This window comes from Hyperolius riggenbachi, chromosome 1, assembly GCF_040937935.1.
Source record: "Hyperolius riggenbachi isolate aHypRig1 chromosome 1, aHypRig1.pri, whole genome shotgun sequence".
In the NCBI taxonomy this organism is placed as follows: Eukaryota; Metazoa; Chordata; class Amphibia; order Anura; family Hyperoliidae; genus Hyperolius; species Hyperolius riggenbachi.
Genome location: NC_090646.1, coordinates 584,409,832 through 584,430,147, shown reverse-complemented (window position 1 = coordinate 584,430,147; position 20,316 = coordinate 584,409,832). Strand labels below are relative to the sequence as shown.

The following is a 20,316-nucleotide window of genomic DNA, read 5'->3' as shown; positions in this document are numbered from 1 at the left end:
CAGTGGCATTTCCCTTTACATGGGATTTCTTTAGTCTAGAACACTTCGGCCAGATATTGTGGTGCAGGTGGGCAGCAGGAGCTCTTGTGGACTGGACGGTGAGAAGGTACGAGGGATGTTCTGGACACGTGCTGGCAAATTGGCAGACCGAACACAAGCAGCACTAGCTGACAAGTTTTCTGAAATTAACCTTCCATACTTGTTCCCCAAATAACTACTAATTATTATTAATATTAATGCTTATTTTATAAAAAATTAACCCAAAAGCAGCAATTGCTAATTATTCCACATAGGTGACAGCAATGGAATGATTGACATCAGAAAGTGGTGTGCGAATGCTCCCTCTACCTAACCCAATCTACTAATACAGCCCCCCAGGGCCGTATTTACTATAAGCCACTGTAGGCACGTGCCTATAGGTGCTTGATTGTGGAAAGGCGACTCACTCTCCTCCCAGAGTGCCTCTCTCCCTCCTTCCCTATGAAGAGTCCTGATGAAAGTGTAAATGAGATATTACTCACCCTGCTTTTGGCATTCCACTGACAAAATCTCCCTTCAGTTGGGACACCTCTAGATACTTAATACGGAGGTTTCTCTATACCTTATACTTGGGGGTACCTCTAGCTACTTAATACTGAGAGTACTTCTGGCTACCTAATACTAAGGGGCACCTGTAGCTGACGAGCAAGGGAGGTGAGGTAGAAGTGACAGTTGGGACAGTCAGCACACTTGTGATGCAGTTGGGGGGGGGGGGTTTGTAGGTTTATGGAGGGGAGGAAATCTAAGGTACTAGGACATCTGTGCCTATAGGCTCCTGTGAGGTAAATCCTGGCCTGCAGCCATCAGGTTCTTTCTGGCTGTGCTTACGATCACAGCTCTGAAGTCTGTAGATACATTTCTTAGCTAGTTAGTGGGACCTGCAGCAAGGCTGGTCATGGTGGAAATGGATATCACTCTTTATTCAACAACATTATAAAAGTAAACTCTGCTCTCTGTTGATCACTACCTCTGTCTTGTGGTGAGGAAATACAGGCAGGCTGTTCTGGCGAGTGTGTTTCCAGTGCCGTAGGAGTTTGTGCTGTACGCAGAGGTCCTCCCTCTCTTTCTCCACCAGTCTCTGGCCTTCTTTTAGTCTCTGCACGTTTTGCTGGAACTCCAGAAGCTGCTGTGTGAGTTCATCTTTCTTCTCCTCCAGGAGACGCACCTGACACTGCCAGTCCCTCTCCCACTGCTGAATCATGTTCTCCTTCTCCTCCAGCTCCTTCTCTTTTTGTTCACACTCTCGGGCCCAGCGATGTTGTTCTTGCTGAAATTGTTGCTGAAGTTTTGCCACCTCTCCGTGATGTTTCTCTAGATATCGGTACTGTTCTTGTAGGTGAGTTCCACGGAGAGCAGAGCCTTTGCCTCCAGAGTCCTGCTCCTGGTTTAGCACTTTGCTCAGTTCTATCTGACTGTCCTGAATGGCTACGGAACCCTAAAAAATAAAATGTGAAAAAACATTTGTCATCTGTGAAAACGCTACACACACCAGTAAAACAAAAAATACACAAGCGTTACCTAACTTTGTATTGTAAGAGAAAAGATGGAGGCTACAATGAGGCAACTGAGAACCATTGGAAGCACATCAAGGGAGGAAATACCTAACATGTTATTTTTCTATATTTTATTTTTTTTATTTTTCCCTTCCACTGCCAGACATTAGTTATTAAATTTAGTGGCATAGTTGGGGACAGAGGAAGGTATTATGCACATGGCTGTAGGACATCATTCACAGTAGACAAGAACATGCATGCTACAGCATGGCTCACATTCACTGCTCTCACTAAAAGCTCAGATAGTAACCTCCTTACAAAAAGTGACATCACTGGGAGGGTTTTTGACGTCTTAACATTATGTGCTGTTGTGCACTTTTCAAGTATAGCAACATTCCGGAACGCTGAGGTCAAGTGTAGACAAAAAAAAAAAAAGTAGTTGATTTAATTTAGCAGATTTTTATACATCAAAATGAACTTGAGCTGGGCAATGTTATCACCCGGAGGCTGAGAGTGGGTGTGGCTGGCGTGGGAGGTGTGTGGACTGGTCTGCATATGCCAGAAAAACCGTACTGACTTCAAGCTAGAGTTCACCTGTTAAATGTTAGATGAATTAATAATATCAAAGGTCTGTGTACACGAGACCTTCCTAACTTCCACTGTCACAATTCACAGGAATAAGCCACCCTCTACTATCTTACATATGGAGTGGATCTCATCAATGCTAGCTCATGTTCCCAAAGAAAACAACAAAAATGATATAGCTACACCTAATGAGGTGGAAACAGAAGATTTAGGGATTTGCAGAATTTAGTGCATGGATAACTCCCTTCTCTTTATTGGATTTTTTACATTGAATTTGTTTGGTGTCTGTCAAACAATAGCCCACTTTCTCCAAATGAATAGTCAGCTATCAAGCAAGCATCTTTCCTAACACTTATATAGAAACCAGTATTAAAAGACATTTGGATGAACACACCTGGATGCTGTACAGAAGACGAGTCAGGTTTTGGACTGTTTGCAAAACCTAAAGGAAAAAAAAAAAGAAGAAACAAAAATAATACATTAATCGCATAACACTGATTGACTGATTAGTGACCAGTAATGTGATTTCTCCATCCGGCCTGTCATTCCAGCGCTGCCCTTTGGTGTAGCTATTCAGCCTGCTAGGTTAAAGAGCTTTTATCGTATTACTAAGGGCCTGAGCTCACTAACGCAGTTGTGTCCGCTTTTCAGCAACACATCAATGTTACAGATGCTGAAAAGCAGACAGAAGCGGACACAACTGCGTTAGTGGGCTCAAGCCCTAAGTAGTTCCAAAGATGAGCGCATTCCTACTGGGGATTTGGGAGTTTGATCCACACCTGTCCAGTAGGGATGCGTTCGACCTCGGAACTACTCAGGGACATGACTAGTTCCCAAGAGCCACCAGGATGAATAGCTACACCGGAGGACAGTGCTGTAATGATGAGCTGGACAGAGAAATGTGAAGACTCTTTGCTATCCATAGCTTTCCCCCCCTACTAAAGAAAGTATCAAGCCCGAAGTGGATTTTCTGACTTCAGGTTTGCTTCAAAGAGGAGATGTCAGCCATACTATCTCAGAAAAAAAACACATATATAAGTAGATAAAAACTTACATAACATATGTATTGCACTGTCCACATTTTGTTTTTAGTGATTTTTCAATAGTAAAAAAAAAGAGAAAATCCTTCTTAGGATTTTCCACTTTGACTGTGTCTATCTTGAAGCCAATCCTGACATAATTTCCTCCCTTACTCTGTCTGTGTATAATTGCCCGCCCTCCTCCCAGTCTTCAGACACTCCCAGCTATGCAGTAGAAAGTGCATTGTCTCAGCAGGAGAAATATTGGCCAATCAGAGAGGAACAGAGGTGTGGGAGGGGAAAAGGGAGGGTAAGAGGCTTCAGCCAATCAGGCTGCATTCGTTTTTGTCTGAGAGGAAAGTAAAGAATAAAAAAAGAAAACCCAGCAAGCCCTGAAACTTCCTTTGTGCAGCAGATGTACCAAAAAAAAGAGCCAGGCCGGTTTCACATTACAAATTATGTAATGTTAGTATGCGATGTTCCCCGTCTGCCCACCAGCCAAGCAGGAAGTGACGCACACTTGCGGTCACTTCCTGCCTCATGGTATGCGGAAGTGCACTTAAGTGTATTGTAAAAATACACTTCGGCACATGCGCGCCGTGACGACTTTTTTTTTTTTTTTTAAAACCCTGCATTGCCATAGACTAACATGATTTCCAGGCCAACACAGATCGCTGTAGTTCACCGCGTATCACCTCTGTCCCCCTGTTCCCTCAGTACCCCCTCTGCCTCCACGGTGTCCTTCTCTGCCACCTCTGCGTCACCTCTGTCCCCAGTTGCCTCAGTGCCCCCTCTGCCTCCACTGTGTCCCTCGGTGCCACCTCTGCCCCCCCAACTGCATCACCTATGTTCTCCTGTCCCCTCAGGGTCTCAATCTGTGCCACCTCTGCCTTCACTGTACCATCTCTGCCTCCCCCTTTGTACCTCCTTCAGGCTCCCTTTGTGCCTTCTTCTGTCCTAGTGATGATGGTAATGTGCTAATATCGCTCACGCAAATTTTCCACATAATCCACACAAACTTCCAGAGGGTGCAAGCTGGATCACAGGTTTGCTTTAATATCTAGAATGTGCATGCAGAGCTCAGAACTTACTATGTAGTATAGTATACCGCAGCAAAATAGAATTTTACCTAGTTTAAAAATCATTTTTTCCTATAATTTCTTTTTAAATCAATTTTCTCAAAAACTACAAAGTGTTTTTGGAAAATAAATGTATGGCTTGTTCCCATTTTCGAGCAGTTTGTAAGTCAGAAACTACCCGTACACTGCAAATTATCATATTTTTTAGCAAATAAGCCACTTTTTCTCCCCCAAAAATGGGTAGAAAAACTCACTGCATCTTGAATTCCAAACACAGATACGAACCTGCCGTGATGACTCCCTGTACTGTGTACCATTCTGTCCTCCGCTCGCGAACAGGGGAAGCACGCTCACCTAACTCATCGAAGCCCATCAGAGACCTTTCCTCTCCCTCATGGCTCCTCTAGTGCCGGTTTCTGCTGATCGCATCATTACACGCAATCAGCACTAGGGGAACAGTGAGGAAGAGGAGGGGTCTCTGATCGTCACAGGCCAATGGATTAGGTGAGCCGTGCTGTTGCTGCTTGCATTGATTATGGGGGAGCAGAGGAGAACATGGAGGAGCACAGGACACATGAGGGACATATGAGGACACATGGGGGACAGAAGAGGACACATGGGGGACAGAAGAGGTACAGCGGTGACACATTTATTGGGGGGGGCATCTACAAGACGCTCCTGGCACATGGACGTACCAAGTTTAGTATATTTCCCCCCCCTGCTTTTTGCCCTCTAAACCTAGGTGCGTCTTATACGCCGAAAAGAAAAATATGGTAAACATTCACCCAAAATTCTGGAGAAAAAGAGGGAGACAGCACGAAACCTGCCTAGGCATGAGCATCCATACTGTGAAAGCCTTCCTCTGAATTCTTATATTGTATGCCCTCAGAATTGCAGAATCACATATACTGTACTGTGTCCATACATATACTGTACTGTGTGCATACATATACTGTAATGTGCATACAGTGGGTTGCAAAAGTATTCGGCCCCCTGAAATTTTTCACATTTTGTCATATTACTGCCATAAACATGAATCAATTTTATTGGAATTCCACATGAAAGACCAACACAAAGTGGTGTACACATGAGAAGTGGAACGAAAATCATACATGATTCCAAACATTTTTTACAAATCAATAACTGCAAAGTGGGGTGTGCATAATTATACGGCCCCCTTTGATCCGAGTGCAGTCAGTTGCCTATAGACATTGCCTGATGAGTGCTAATGACTAAATAGAGTGCACCTGTGTGTAATCTAATGTCAGTACAAATACAGCTGCTCTGTGAGGGCCTCAGAAGTTGGGAGCAACAACACTGTGAAGTCCAAAGAACACACAAGACAGGTCCAAGACAGGTCAGTGATCAAGTTATTGAGAAATTTAAAGCAAGCTTAGGCTACAAAAAGATTTCCAAAGCCTTGAACATCCCAAGGAGCACTGTTCAAGCGATCATTCAGAAATGGAAGGAGTATGGCACAACTGTACACCTACCAAGACAAGGCTGTCCACCTAAACTCACAGGCCGAACAAGGAGAGCGCTGATCAGAAATGCAGTCAAGAGGCCCATGATGGCTCTGGACGAGCTGCAGAGATCTACAGCTCAGGTGGGAGACTCTGTCCATAGGACAACTATTAGTCATGCACTGTACAAAGTTGGCCTTTATGGAAGAGTGGCAAGAAGAAAGGCATTGTTAACAGAAAGCATAAGAAGTCCCGTTTGCAGTTTGCCACAAGCCATGTGGAGGACACAGCAACCATGTGGAAGAAGGTGCTCTGGTCAGATGAGACCAAAATTGAAGTTTTTGGCCAAAATGCAAAACGCTATGTGTGGCAGAAAACTAACACTGCGCATCACTCTGAACACACCATCCCCACTGTCAAATGTGGTGGCAGCATCATGCTCGGGGGGTGCAACTCTTCAGCAGGGAAAGGGAAGCTGGTCAGAGTTGATGGGAAGATGGATGGAGCCAAATACATGGCAAACTTGGAAGAAAACCTCTTGGAGACTGCAAAAGACTTGAGACTGGGGCGGAGGTTCACCTTCCAGCAGGACAATGACCCTAAACATAAAGCCAGGGCAACAATGGAATGGTTTAAAACAAAACATATCTATGTGTTAGAATGGTCCAGTCAAAGTCCAGATCTAAATCCAATCGAGAATCTGTGGCAAGATCTGAAAACTGCTGTTCACAAACGCTGTCCATCTAATCTGACTGAGCTGGAGCTGTTTTGCAAAGAAGAATGGGCAAGGATTTCAGTCTCTAGATGTGCAAAGCTGGTAGAGACATACCCTAAAAGACTGACAGCTGTAATTGCAGCAAAAGGTGGTTCTACAAAGTATTGACTCAGGGGGACGAATAATTACGCACACCCCACTTTGCAGTTATTTATTTGTAAAAAATGTTTGGAATGATGTATGATTTTCGATCCACTTCTCACATGTACACCACTTTGTATTGGTCTTTCACGTGGAATTCCAATAAAATTGATGCATGTCTGTGGCAGTAATGTGACAAAATGTGGAAAACTTCAAGGGGGCCGAATACTTTTGCAACCCACTGTACATATGCTGTACTGAGTGCTTACATGTACTGTACTGTGTGTTTACAAATACTGTACTGCGTGTTTACATATACTGTACTGTGTGTTTACATATACTGTACCTATTGCTTACATGTACTATACTGCGTGCTTACATGTACTGTACTGCGTGCTTACATGTACTGTACTGCGTGCTTACATGTACTGTACTGCGTGCTTACATGTACTGTACTGCGTGCTTACACGTACTGTTCTGTGTGCTTACACGCGCTTCCATGTACTGTACTGCGTGCTTGCATGTACTGTACTGGGTGCCTACATGTACTGTACTGCGTGCTTACATGTACTGTACTGCGTGCTTACATGTACTGTACTGCGTGCTTACATGTACTGTACTGTGTGCTTACATGTACTGTACTGTGTGCTTACATGTACTGTACTGTGCATACATATACTGTACTATACTGCATGCTTACATGTACTGTACTGCGTGTTTACATGTACTGTACTGCGTGCTTACATGTACTGTACTGCGTGCTTACATGTACTGTACTGCGTGCTTACATGTACTGTACTGCGTGCTTACATGTACTGTACTGTGTGCTTACATGTACTGTACTGTGCATACATATACTGTACTATACTGCGTGCTTACATGTACTGTACTGCGTGTTTACATGTACTGTACTGCGTGCTTACATGTACTGTACTGCGTGCTTACATGTACTGTACTGCGTGCTTACATGTACTGTACTGCGTGCTTACATGTACTGCACTGTGTGCTTACACGTGCTTACATGTACTGTACTGTACTGCGTGCTTACACGTGCTTACATGTACTGTACTGCGTGCTTACATGTAATGTACTGCGTGCTTACATGTACTGTACTGCGTGCTTAGATGTACTGTACTGCGTGCTTACATGTACTGTACTGCGTGCTTACATGTACTGTACTGCGTGCTTACATGTACTGTACTGCGTGCTTACATGTAATATACTGCGTGCTTACATGTACTGTGTGCTTACACGTACTATACTGCGTGCTTACACGTACTATACTGCGTGCTTACATGTACTATACTGCGTGCTTACATGTACTATACTGCATGCTTACATGTACTGTGTGCTTACACGTGCTTACATGTACTATACTGCGTGCTTACATGTACTGTACTGCGTGCTTGCATGTACTGTACTGCGTGCTTACACGTGCTTAAATGTACTATACTGCGTGCTTACATGTACTGTGTGCTTACATGTACTATAATGCGTGCTTACATGTACTATACTGCGTGCTTGCATGTACTGTACTGCGTGCTTGCATGTACTGTATTGCGTGCTTACACATGCTTACATGTACTATACTGCGTGCTTACATGTACTATACTGCGTGCTTGCATGTACTGTACTGCATGCTTACATGTACTATACTGCGTGCTTACATGTACTATACTGCATGCTTACACATGCTTACATGTACTGTACTGTGTGCTTACATGTACTGTACTGAGTGCTAAAGACAGATTGTATTCATTACTTACCTCTTCTGGTGTACGGCTCACAGTGTGATTCAACTCAACCTACAAAGGAGGGAAACAAATCTGTAAATATGCAGTAAACACTGAATATACAAGGATACTGACCCTTACATAGTATTAATCATCAAAGTCCAGCTACACTTGTTGTTGGTTTCCTCAGTCCTGAAATATTGATTAAAATATTATTATTTAGTATTTATATAGTGCTGACATCTTCCGCAGCGCTGTACAGAGTATGTTGTCTTGTGACTTAAAGAGAAACTCCGACCAAGAATTGAACTTTATCCCAATCAGTAGCTGATACCCACTTTTACATGACAAATCTATTGCATTTCACAAACAGACCATCAGGGGGCGCTGTATGACTGATTTTGTGATGAAACCCCTCCCACAAGAAACTCTGGTACCGCGGTTTTCTGGGCAAATTGCCACAATGTAACAATGTTCACAGAAAGGAAATGGCTGTTTACAGCTGTCTGTAACAGACAAAACAACTAGGAGCAGATACATAACCTGCCCACAGTAAAAATGTCACCATTTAATAAATGTCAGAATGTAAATCTGGGAGAGGAAAGATTTTACAATGAGCAAACACTGACTAAATCATTTATACATAATTATGGTAAAAAATGAAGCACTTTTTTATTACATTATTTTCACTGGAGTTCCTCTTTAACTGTCCCTCAGAGGGGCTCACAAGCTAATCCCTACTATAGTCATATGTCTATGTATGTATCCTGTAGTGTATGTATCGTAGTCTAGGGACAATTTAGGGGGCAAGCCAATTAAGTTATCTGTATGTTTTGGGATGTAGGAGGAAACCACACAGACACAGGGAGAACATACAGACTCCATGCAGACAGTGCCCTGGCTGGGATTTAAACCGGGGACCCAGTGCTGGAAGGCGAGGGTGCTAACCACTACACCACCGTGCTGCCCACATCTGCTTCTTTCTCAATAATATCTCAAATGAAGAACAGATGAGATGCTTAGTTCCCACCTATTTGCTAACAGAAGACATCCTTTTTAATTTACGCTTTGAGTCCAGAGAAAAGCACTTAACAAATGTATTTTTATAGACATACTATATAAAAAAACAACATGCAGGAGGCTAAATGCAAAAATGTCCTAGTAAACAGCTCTAAATAATCACCAGCTCTGTAATCTTCTGTCCTTTACATATGCGATACCATGCCAATACAATTTCCTGCATCTGAATTAGCAGGAAAGGGCAACAAAGAGTAATGAAATCATGTGTGCCTAGCCTAACCAATGATGGTATCCACTGCAAAGCTGTAATAAATCTGGTCACATAGCACCACCTAGTGTTGAAGCAGAACATACACAGGCACCATGTGTATATTACAGTACATTTATAAAAGCACCCACTTTCTGTGTATATGTAAAAAAAAATAAATAAAAAAAAATCATACACTAACTATAAACCGATACAATGCTGGAGGAGTGTAGTGGTGCCGAAAAAAAAAATAAACTTCTCAGTAGTAATGGCACAAACTGTTTGTAGGTGAACGTGAACTTTGCGAACCTACGACCAGTTCATGCCATCACTACTTCTGAGTATATAAGAAAAGCAAAAAAGGTCAACTCCACTGTAGTACACACACACACACAAACACAAACACACACACCGTATATAGCAAAGTCCCCGGTATTTGGCACAGGCGGGGATTGCCTGGTGCCGCATACATGTGCTTGCCGGATGCTTGAGCCGGCACTAAATTTGATAAGAATAATTTTTTTTCCTGTGGAAAGAGCTTTAAAGAGATGCTGAAGTGGGAGGGATATGGAGGATGCAATGGTCATTAACAATGCTAATTACCTGGCTGTCCTGCTGATCATTTGCCTCCAGTACTTGTATCTACTGACCCGGAATGAAGATGCAGACCAGCAGGGATGAGAGGGTGATACGTGAAACAGAGTTTCGCCTTCTGCGATACTGAACTAGCCAGCTAGTGACTGCATCCAGCATCAGAGAGGGTTAGCTCACCTATTTTGTGGCCACTTGCCGCTGGGCATTGCTCTCCATCCTCCTGACTGGAAATCACCCCACACATGCAGCAGCCACTTATTTTTATACAGCCAGAATGGATAAGAAGGCCTTCACAGGATTTAATTTCTATGTCCCTCTGAGATATTTCCCAATATTGTATCTATTGCATGGATCCTGATTTTGTTAAAATCTAAGGGTGAATTTAGGCTTGAACTGAAGCTAGCTGTTATGCTATAAACATAAAATGAGCCCTCAGTATATAACATTTACCCTTTCCTCTGGAGAAGACATGTCTGCATCACTGGTTCCCAAGGAAGTACTGGCATCCACAAAACAAGAGTCGTCATCTCGTAGTTCAGGAGACTGGCCTAAAACATGAAAGATGGACAAATACTAAATTAGGTATTACTGGCCCAAATGCAGTTAGCACTTCCATTAAGAAATATGCTTTTCTTCAAATTGAGGAAAACTATGTATATACTTTGCAGATTTATGTACTGGTGCTTGACAGGCATAGGATTCCATCACACACACAGGAAAACACAGGAAAACACAGTAACCCCATACCTATGCAGTCAGTGTATGAAGATACCCGACTCAAATGCTTCTGAACCATTGCATTTCCCTTCCCTTGTTGTAAATTGTCTTTCTTCACACCTTTCCACTTCCTGTGCAGTTCACTTACAGGACAGCGAAAACGCAAATTACAACGGTGTGGTCCAGTCAGGAGACAGTTGTTAAGATAAACCACCCTTGGGCCCCATTTACTCTTCATCAGTTGGTAAATTTTTTTTCATCTCCATAGCAGTGCATTAAGAAAAATGTTTCAGTTAAACCGTGTATAGTGTGAACTGAACCATTGGGAAACATGGGCATTACTTTGAAAATCAGTTGTCCTTTCAGTTATAACTGAGAGTAACTGATTAAGGGCGCACTACAGTGAAAAACTGTAAATTTTAAAATTTGTGCAAACATATACAAATAAGAAGTACATTTTTCCAGAGTAAAATAAGCCATAAATTATGTTTCTCCTATGTTGCTGTCACTTACAGTAGGTAGTAGAAATCTGATAGAAGTGACAGGTTTTGGACTAGTCCATCTCCTTATAGGGGATTCTCAGGGATATTTTTATTTTCAAAAGCATTTGAAAATATATTTATTTTCAAAAGCTCTGTCCAACTGCTAAAAAACTGTGTAGCGAGCAGGGAAGCTGGCCAGCATCATTGTTTAAATCCTTTTTAGGGAATATCTTTATAAAGAATAAAAGCCTTGCTGAGAATCCCCTATGAAGAGATGGACTAGTCCAAAACCTGTCACTTCTGTCAGATTTCTACTGCCTACTGAAAGTGACAGCAACATAGGAGAAAAGTAATTTATGGCTCAATTTACTCAGGAAAAAAATGTACTTCTTATTTGTATATGTTTGCACATATTTTAAATGTTACAGTTTTTCCCGGTAGTGCCCCTTTAAGTGTAATGCTAGGTACACACCATTCGATTTTGTGTTAGATAGATCGTTTGATAGATAATTTCCGACATGTCCGATCTTATTTTCGATCGTTTCTCTGATCGATTTCTCATAGAAGTAAATGGAAATAGATAAGAAAAGTTTGCAGAATCTAATCAGAAATCGATCGGACGGAAAATCGCATCGTGTGTACTCAGCATAAGGGCTTGTTCACACTACAAGAGCTTTTCTAAGCGCTTTGTAACTTTAAGAGCTTTTGGTAAGGTTATCCTAAGTGTCTATTCTCACTGGAGCGATGTAAATTTGTAAAAATCCCCCCCATAGCATTGCATTAGCAAGAGCTTTTCAAATTACTAACGCTCAAAAAACCTCTTGCAGTGTGAATCAGCGTTTAATGGGGCCTTAGGGCCCGTTCACACTACAAGAGCTTTTCACAGCACTTGTGATTTTAAAAGCTCTTGCTAATGTGATCCTATTGTGAGTGTTCACACTAGAGCAATGTGATTTTGTAAAAATCCCCCATGGGATTGCATTAGCAAGAGCTTTTAAAATCTCTGCCGTTTAAAAAGCTCTCATAGTGTGAATCAACCCTTAGTATTTTCATCCTCTTTTCAATGCACGGCCCCACTTCTCTTTTCATCCCCCAAGCCAGAGGAGACTTATCTTCCAGGGTTAGCTGGAGGGGTGGTTGAAGCTGCCAGGACCCTAACCCTCCGGCCTGTTCAGACCTTTCCTTCACCCCTATCCACCTGTCAGAGCAGCCAGCATCATACTCTCTGTGCCTAGCCACTAATGTAATGGAGGATAGTTCGGCTATACTCAGTGTATGCCGATGGAGGAGTGGGTGATCAATCACTGAAGGAGGGTAAGCAATAGGAGTCAGATGCCCATCTCATCCTTCCAGGCTAAAATCAATACTACAAGTATTTTTACATTATTGATTGGACCCTTATTTTACCCAGACTTACAACAAACAACAAGCTTTGATATTTATTGGGAAAGGTGAGAAAGTCTCCCTTTTATACACAGCATTTTTTTTTAATATAAGGATTTAAAGTGAACCCTAAACTCGGGTCAAAAAGGAAATACTTACCGCACCTAAGGGATCTGGATCCTATAGAGGCATCCCTGGTCCTCCCGCCACCCTGCTTATCTTTGGGCCTGGAGTCTTCTTCTGTCACGAGCGCAGCCATGCTGCATTAAGGAAAGCATGGCCACACCTGCAGCCATTCATGCATGAGCTTCTCCGGGTCATTGTGCAGCTGTGGCTGTACTTGTGCAGGCACAGTATGGCCACCCTCAGGGCTGAAGAGGAGAAGAAATGGGGGACGAGAGGACAGTGTGTGAAGCCTCTATAGCACAGGTGTCGAACTCCAGGCCTGGAGGGCCAGATCCATGCCCGTGTTTAGGATGGACTGAGAAAGAGAGGAATGTGTTCTACCTGATGGACCACACCTTTCCTGATTCAGACCCAACAGTTAATTTGAGCTGTCATAAATGTGTGAGAACCCTCTTCTTTGCCCTTTTGTACCAGAGGTTTGCCTCGGGTACACTTTAAAGCCCAACTCCATTCCATTTATTTTAGTTTGGATTAATATATAACGGGCTTAGAAACTTTTGTAAATTGTTATAGTGCTCCATGTGCCCAGTCTCCCATTTTTAAAGCATATAGTAGTAGTAAAATTAGCATTAGTAAAATGTTTTGTGCACTGCACATCTGTACTTGCTTCAGTAAATATACTGAAATAACCTGGGTAGCTGGGCCCTGTAGCTTCTTTTCATGTTGATATGACAATGTAGTAATTTTGTTGAATATACTAGGTCTTAAATTGTTGTCCAAACTCCTCCCCCTATCATATCATCACCAACATGAGGCAGTAAGAGGACCGCACCATCCACTTTTTACTAATCAGCAAAGAACTGGTCATCTGCTTCTGCCCATTTCATCACACTGCTAAGAGACTAACTATTTGTGGTCAGCATTGCACTGCTACACTGCTCAGCAGAGTTTTATCTCCCTCTCCATGCTCAGGGTGGTAAACAAAAAAAAGCATTTATTTCCACTCACACTACCTCTAGTGGCTTTATGAAGTGTTAAATAAAACAGCAGTGAAAATAGTTCCTTACTGCAGGCACAGCATAGTGATGAGAGGTACTCCTGGCTTTTACAAACACAGAGATAGTTTGGGAATAAACCATGTTTTTATTAAGCTGGGACAGAAGATAAGATGCTGCTGAGCTGTGGTGCTGGTCACAAAGCATTAATCTCTCATCAGCAGAGGGAGCAGGTGGGAGGGGTCAAGTGATCAGCTCTGTGCTGGGGAAAGGAACGACGAAGAAAAGCCAGCAACACATAATAAATATACTTATTGCAAAAAGAACGTATGTGTGAGGCACAATTATGCAGCAATGCATTGCTAATTGTGAACATTTCAAAATCTTATGCATTAAAAAAAAAACAAGAGGCTGAATTTTGGCTTTATTGGGACAACCTATTCTTCAATCGATTTCAGCCTCCTATAGCCTAAGGCAGACAAATGGCTACTGGGGAGTTTGAGGGATGTTAAAACTTTTCTAGCTGCTAACCTCTGAAAGACCAGAATGTTTCACAGGTATACATAAAAAGTTATGACTGTTCAATGCCCAAACCAATGACTTTTTATGGAGTTCTGTAATTAAAACAAACAATTTACAACTGTTATCAGCACACTGATAAAATGTATCATTTATTGCTACGGTAAGTACCGTAAATATTAGTGGCCATTTGAGAATAAGGTACAATAAAAACAAAAAGAGGTTTGTTTTTTCTTTTACCTCCTGGCTGTCAGCATCAGCCAGAAACAGAACAGTGGTTTTTTTTTGTCTTTCCCAGTGGGGAACAACCAGCCAAAATGAGGTAAGCAAGGTCAATTAGAACAGTATTTTTACATGAACCACCAAAGCTGCTAAGTACTGGAAACTGTGTGTAGAGAGCATTTATTGATTACTGTAGCTTGAGAAACATGGGGCCCAATGCGAATTCAGACAATAAGGGCCCATCCCAGTATTATTCACCTCCCTACCAACCCGTTTTCCAAGAAAGATCCAAAAGGATATATCGGAATATCACTTTCAAAAGCACACATACTGTATATGGTACCCCACTGAAAGCAGATGTGGTGGCTAATGTAGAGCCCAACAGGGTAATTGCCCCAGATTTGTTCTCCCCAGGGCCCCTGCAACGTTTTGGCTGTCTCTTCCCTATGACCCATTGGGATGCCATTATGTAATAACATGCGTCGGGTAATGAAGAAGAGGTGTTCCTGTGAGGAGAAAGATGAGAGCACACAAACTAATGGAGCAACGGAGCAGGACAGGCAAATTGCTATGCTGCCAAAAACAGTGCAAAGGCCCCCTATGAGCACAATTAAGTTGAGGGGGGAGATCATGCAGATGGGGGGGGCTGTCATCCAGCTTGGGAGAATTTGAGGTGAATTTACAGGTTGCAGGGGGCAGGAGACGTGGCTTAAAGCACTGTGAAGCGGGGACAAGTAGCAGTCACTAGCTCTGCAACCTCCATTTCTATGCCACAGGCAGTCCCCCGCGTGCAGAGACGGGACAAGGTCCTTCAGCACCCAAGGCTGAGACACCAAAGTGGGCCCCTCCATCCCTCCCACCCCAGCCATCACACGCTGATTGCTATTAGACTAATAGGTGCCCCAGGGCCCCCAACACCTTCATCTCTAGTTATCTGACTTGCAGTCACTGTCATGTATCCCCTTTTCTTATTTCTTTCTGCTTGAAACACAATTGTGAATGACAGCTGAATGAATTGTGCGCCCCCCTCCTACACTGCGCCCTGAGGCTGGAGCCTCTCCAGCCTCTGCCTTGGCCCGGTCCTGCCCGTGTGCCCTTCACTCTCACAAAGAGCATACAAAGTCTCAGGAACTCACAGTTGTATTGGATTTCCTGGCTCTCTTCAACTGGTTCCATGCTTGAATACCCTCTTGACCTATCAGAATTCTCAAGATCCTCAGATGGCCAAGCTGGACTCTCCATTTGTGAAGCTAAAATCATGTAAAGTCTTTCAGCTGTCAAAAAAAAAAAAGAAAAAACTATAAACATGAGTAACCATGCAACATTTGTGCTTCGGTGAAGAGGTAGGAGTAACTTGTTCTGAGCCGCATGTATTACTCACTCTCTTTTAGTGCTGCCTCCAGCAATGATGCAGCAGGAGGGATCTCTCCAGAATCGGCTTTCACAAGAAGTTGTGTCTCCAGTTTCATATCGCCAGTTCCACAAAGTGCCGCAAACTCCGCGAAGATCTGCAGCTTCTCTTCCAAATAGCTACAAATCTGCTGGTCATGAATGGTGAGGACCTCTGTGGTAGATCGAGAAAAACAATTCCATCATCTGCTTATCAGTTAATCTATAATAATCTCTAAAATACCATTTTATTTTAAAAAGAGGACTGAAGTCAGCCACCACAACCTCCTTGTAGGACAAAAGAAGTGACAATTAAGTACACCAAAGAGCGAGTTAGAGCCCCTTCAGATGGAAACCCCCCACTGGAATTTTCAGGTTAGGATAATCAGCCACTATCAATTAAATTCCCTTAGGCCTGATTCACATTGGCACTAAAAATGGTCTGTTCTCTAACAAGCTGAATGGACCAGATCCTAATGGAAGTGAAAGAACCTACAGTATGTTAATAAATAGGATCCATTCAAATTGCTCAGTTAGAACGGATCCGATTCAGATACGATTCGATTTTAAGTGCATGTGCCCAGCCTGCTTTAGAGCACTCCATTGAGCCTTAGTAGCATATCATGTGCACCTTTTCTACACAATCTACTAGAACAGATCCATCAGCACATTCTGACAACAGACTGCAAGTTTGGGGAGGCAACTATAAATCCGGCACAACGGATGCATTGCATTGACTGTGCTCTAACTTTCCAGAGTGTCGCGGATCAAAAACTGATGCGTATTAATAACTGATTTATTCCACAGATCAGTTTTTGATTTGTACATTGTGAACCTGGCCTTATTTCCAGCTACTGGTTCTTTCCTTATCGACTCTATTGTTCCCCCAACTCTTTAACTGCAAGTCTTAATGGGGCAGAATAACCTGTACACATTACTAATGTATGGTACCAGGGGTGTAATGGGAGGGGGGAGAGGTGGCTTTCTCTCTATCATCATCTGAATTAGAAGAGTAGCACAGCATACCTACTGCTGCACCAGGTACTCTCCACTGCTCTTGAATTCAGCTGGCCACTGTTCTGCTTTCCTCTGTCAGGCTACAGATGTACTTCAGGCAGTGGCGTAGCTAAGGAGCTGTGGGCCCCGATGCAAGTTTTACATTGGGCCCCCCCAAGCACTCTATACATAAAAACCGATACGGCGCACCAAAACCGGCCAATGGCAACTACAGTGCCAGAGGTGCAAGAAGGGGATGGGGGGGGGGGGGGGCATAAACAGCCCGCACTGGTTATGGTGATGGTGGTGGGTGTTCTGCTTGGCACACTTGATTTTAGTGGGTGGTGGTGAGCAATTACGGTTCCCACAGTAGTTGTTACAAGGGGCCTGTGAAGAAATCACGCGGTCACAGTGCTATGTTTGGGTTTATGTTGGCCACACTGACTTTCATACATGAGGCTAAAAGTTTTATGGTCTTGCAGTAACTACCGACCTTTTTTCTGATGACTGTTAGGTAAAGAAAAACTGACTCTGAGTAAAGTCTTTAATAATAAATCTATTTAAGAACACCTATGATAGTAAGAAACTGCAACAAATGCATCTACATACCTTGATATTCCTGAGCTTTGGCTGTTCGTGCTTCTGCAGCACGTTTGCCTTCATCAGATTCATTCATCTTCCCTTCTTCATTTTCTTCAGGACAACTACAGAAAAGAAATGTGCAGCGAAAGAAAGATCATCCAAAATTGTCATGAGAGAATTAGTAATGTGGCATGCCATGCTGGTCAGTGGTCACACATTCCAGGGGGACACACAGCAGATAAGTGGAATCTATTACATAATAGCTGATGCCCACTTTTTCTAACCCTACCCCACAATTACTCAAATACTCAGTGACCTAGTTTGTGAGCTTTGCAGTCTTTGGCATTAATAATTTGCATTGAAATAAAATAAATCTGAATTTGGCTCCACCCTCTTTTCTGAATTTGAACCCCAGTCACCCAATGACCAACTGTACCAGGCTTGAGGCTTGTGCCATTAGCAGTGCAAGAATGGCAGCAATTAAAGATTCCCCTTGGAAATCAATAGATGAATTTTGATTGGCTTTTGTAGGCTTCATCCACTTTTCTGAATATTAATCCCAGTCACCCAGTGACCAACTGTGCAAACAGGGGAGGACTGGCCCAGGGGGACGGGGGGCAATTGCCCCCCGGGCTGCCCGAATCTTAAGTAATTAGGGCTGGCCGCTGCTATACGCAGCGGCCGCAGACATACCACAGGTGACAGGTTCGCAGTGGGGATCGCAACCTCGCGCGATATTTCCCGGCAAGTTGAAGTATCCAATCAAATAAGGGGCTGAGGCGGCCGGCCGTGGTGTGCCCTTGTGCGTGGCTGCGCCTGCGGTGGATGTGAGCGGCACAAGGACACAAATAGCTTAGGTCCTCTCCGGCCAGGTGGGTTGAAACTGCTTGACTCCGCACCCCCCCTGGAGCCATTGCCGCCCGCAACGTGCTGCTGTGCCTGCGGTGTCATCGGAGTGAGCTGTCTCACTCTTCAGCTTTCTGTGCTGGGGGGGCTGGGGGCCTGGAGCTGTGGCTACGAGTGGCTGGCTGGAGGAGTCGGACACAGTCCTCCCCTGTGCTGCTGTGCCTGAGGTGTCGTCGGAGTGAGCTGTCTCACTCTTCAGCTTTCTGTGCTGGGGGGGCTGGGGGCCTGGAGCTGTGGCTACGAGTGGCTGGCTGGAGGAGTCGGACACAGTCCTCCCCTGTGCTGCTGTGCCTGAGGTGTCGTCGGAGTGAGCTGTCTCACTCTTCAGCTTTCTGTGCTGGGGGGGCTGGGGGCCTGGAGCTGTGGCTACGAGTGGCTGGCTGGCTGGAGGAGTCGGACACAGTCCTCCCCTGTGCTGCTGTGCCTGAGGTGTCGTGGGAGTGAGCTGTCTCACTCTTCAGCTTTCTGTGCTGGGGGGGCTGGGGGCCTGGAGCTGCGGCTACGAGTGGCTGGCTGGCTGTCCTGGCTGGAGGAGTCGGACACTCTTGGGGCTGGGAGTTGGAGATGCCACCTATAGCTGCTTGCTGCTGTGGAGGAGGAGGAGGTGTAGGACTGAGGAGACAGGAGGATAGAGGAGGTCGGGTCCAGGTTGCCAGAGGAGAAGGTGTTTTTTATAAATTTTGTTTCTGTACTTCTTCTCCCTTCTTGTCACTGAGTTACTCACACTTTGCTGCCTGCCTGCTACTGCTGTCAAATTCAATTCTCTGCCCAGGCCAGTGCCCTCTGAGTTTTTTTTTGTGTGATAATCATCCCCATTCTGACCCTGGCCTGAGGGGAAATGTTTTTTCTTCTTGTGGTATGATTGGCGGCAGGGGAGGGGGGAGGCAGGCAGTTAGGCACTGTCAAACAGGTAGTTGGAGGGGGGGGGGGGGAGTAGGTGTCAGACAAGTAGTTTGTATGGTGGGTGGGCAGGAGTGGGGTTAGGCATCACCAGGTAGGTAGGTTTGTGTGTGTGTGTGTGTGTGTGTGTGGGGGGGGGGGGGGGGTTGTTTAAAGGAGTTATCAGGCATTTTTAATGAAATAAATGCTACTTACCCGGGGCTTCCTCCAGCCCCACGCTCCCAGCATGTCCCTCGCCGCAGCTCTGCAGTCAGCCATTCGCTGCCGCTGCCTGCCAGTCCTTGGCGATAGCACCAGTCCGACCTGGATGTCGGCCTGTACTGCGCCTGTGCGAGCAGCACTGTCAATCACCGCCACTTGGACCGGAGTGTACTGCGCAGGCGCAGTAGTTCTGCGTCTGCAGAGTACGCTCTGGTCCATGTGGCGGTGATTGACAGCGCCGCTTGCACAGGCGCAGTTGGCCTGACGTCATCGCCGGGGGCTGGGAGGCAGCGGCAGTGAACAGCTGACTGCAGAGCTGCGGCAAGGGACATGCTGGGAGCTTGGGGCTGGACGAGCCCTGGGTAAGTAGCACTTATTTTCATTAAAAAAAAAAGCCTGATAACTCCTTTAAGGTTAGGCATCAGACACAGACAGGTAGATTGTGCGGAGAAATGGGGTTAGGCATCAGGTACATAGTGTGTGTGTGTGTGGCTGGGGCTGTTAGTCATCACAATTTGAAGATTTGCACACAAGAAAGATATGGCTTTGGGCTGGGGATGCCGTGAAACGGGCCTCTAGTTTGTGTTGTCCCCCCAGGCCAAAAGGTCCCAGTCCTCCCCTGTGTGCAAAGGTGCAACGTTTGAGAACCCTTCTATAAACAGTGTAAGAATGGCTGCAGTTTACATTTTCCCAGTGAAATTTGTATTTGTCTCCGCCCACATTTTGGTTATGGGGATAAAAGCATCCTATATGTTATTCCAGGTAATGTA

At 44.4% G+C, this 20,316-nt stretch overlaps 1 protein-coding gene across 4 annotated transcripts in view; it reads right to left on the bottom strand.

The window, feature by feature from the left end:
- ARHGEF28 (Rho guanine nucleotide exchange factor 28) overlaps positions 1–20,316 on the bottom strand; it is a 346,228-nt gene that overhangs the window by 11,275 nt on the left and 314,637 nt on the right. For all 4 annotated transcript variants that reach the window (XM_068248416.1, XM_068248426.1, XM_068248435.1 and 1 more), the window contains 7 exons: positions 17,567–17,661; positions 15,954–16,136; positions 15,709–15,846; positions 10,579–10,676; positions 8,301–8,339; positions 2,512–2,559; positions 1,007–1,474 (listed from right to left, as the gene is read on the bottom strand). In XM_068248416.1, coding sequence (XP_068104517.1) covers positions 1,007–1,474; positions 2,512–2,559; positions 8,301–8,339; positions 10,579–10,676; positions 15,709–15,846; positions 15,954–16,136; positions 17,567–17,661 — 1,069 coding nt within the window. The remainder of the gene's footprint in view (positions 1–1,006; positions 1,475–2,511; positions 2,560–8,300; positions 8,340–10,578; positions 10,677–15,708; positions 15,847–15,953; positions 16,137–17,566; positions 17,662–20,316) is intronic.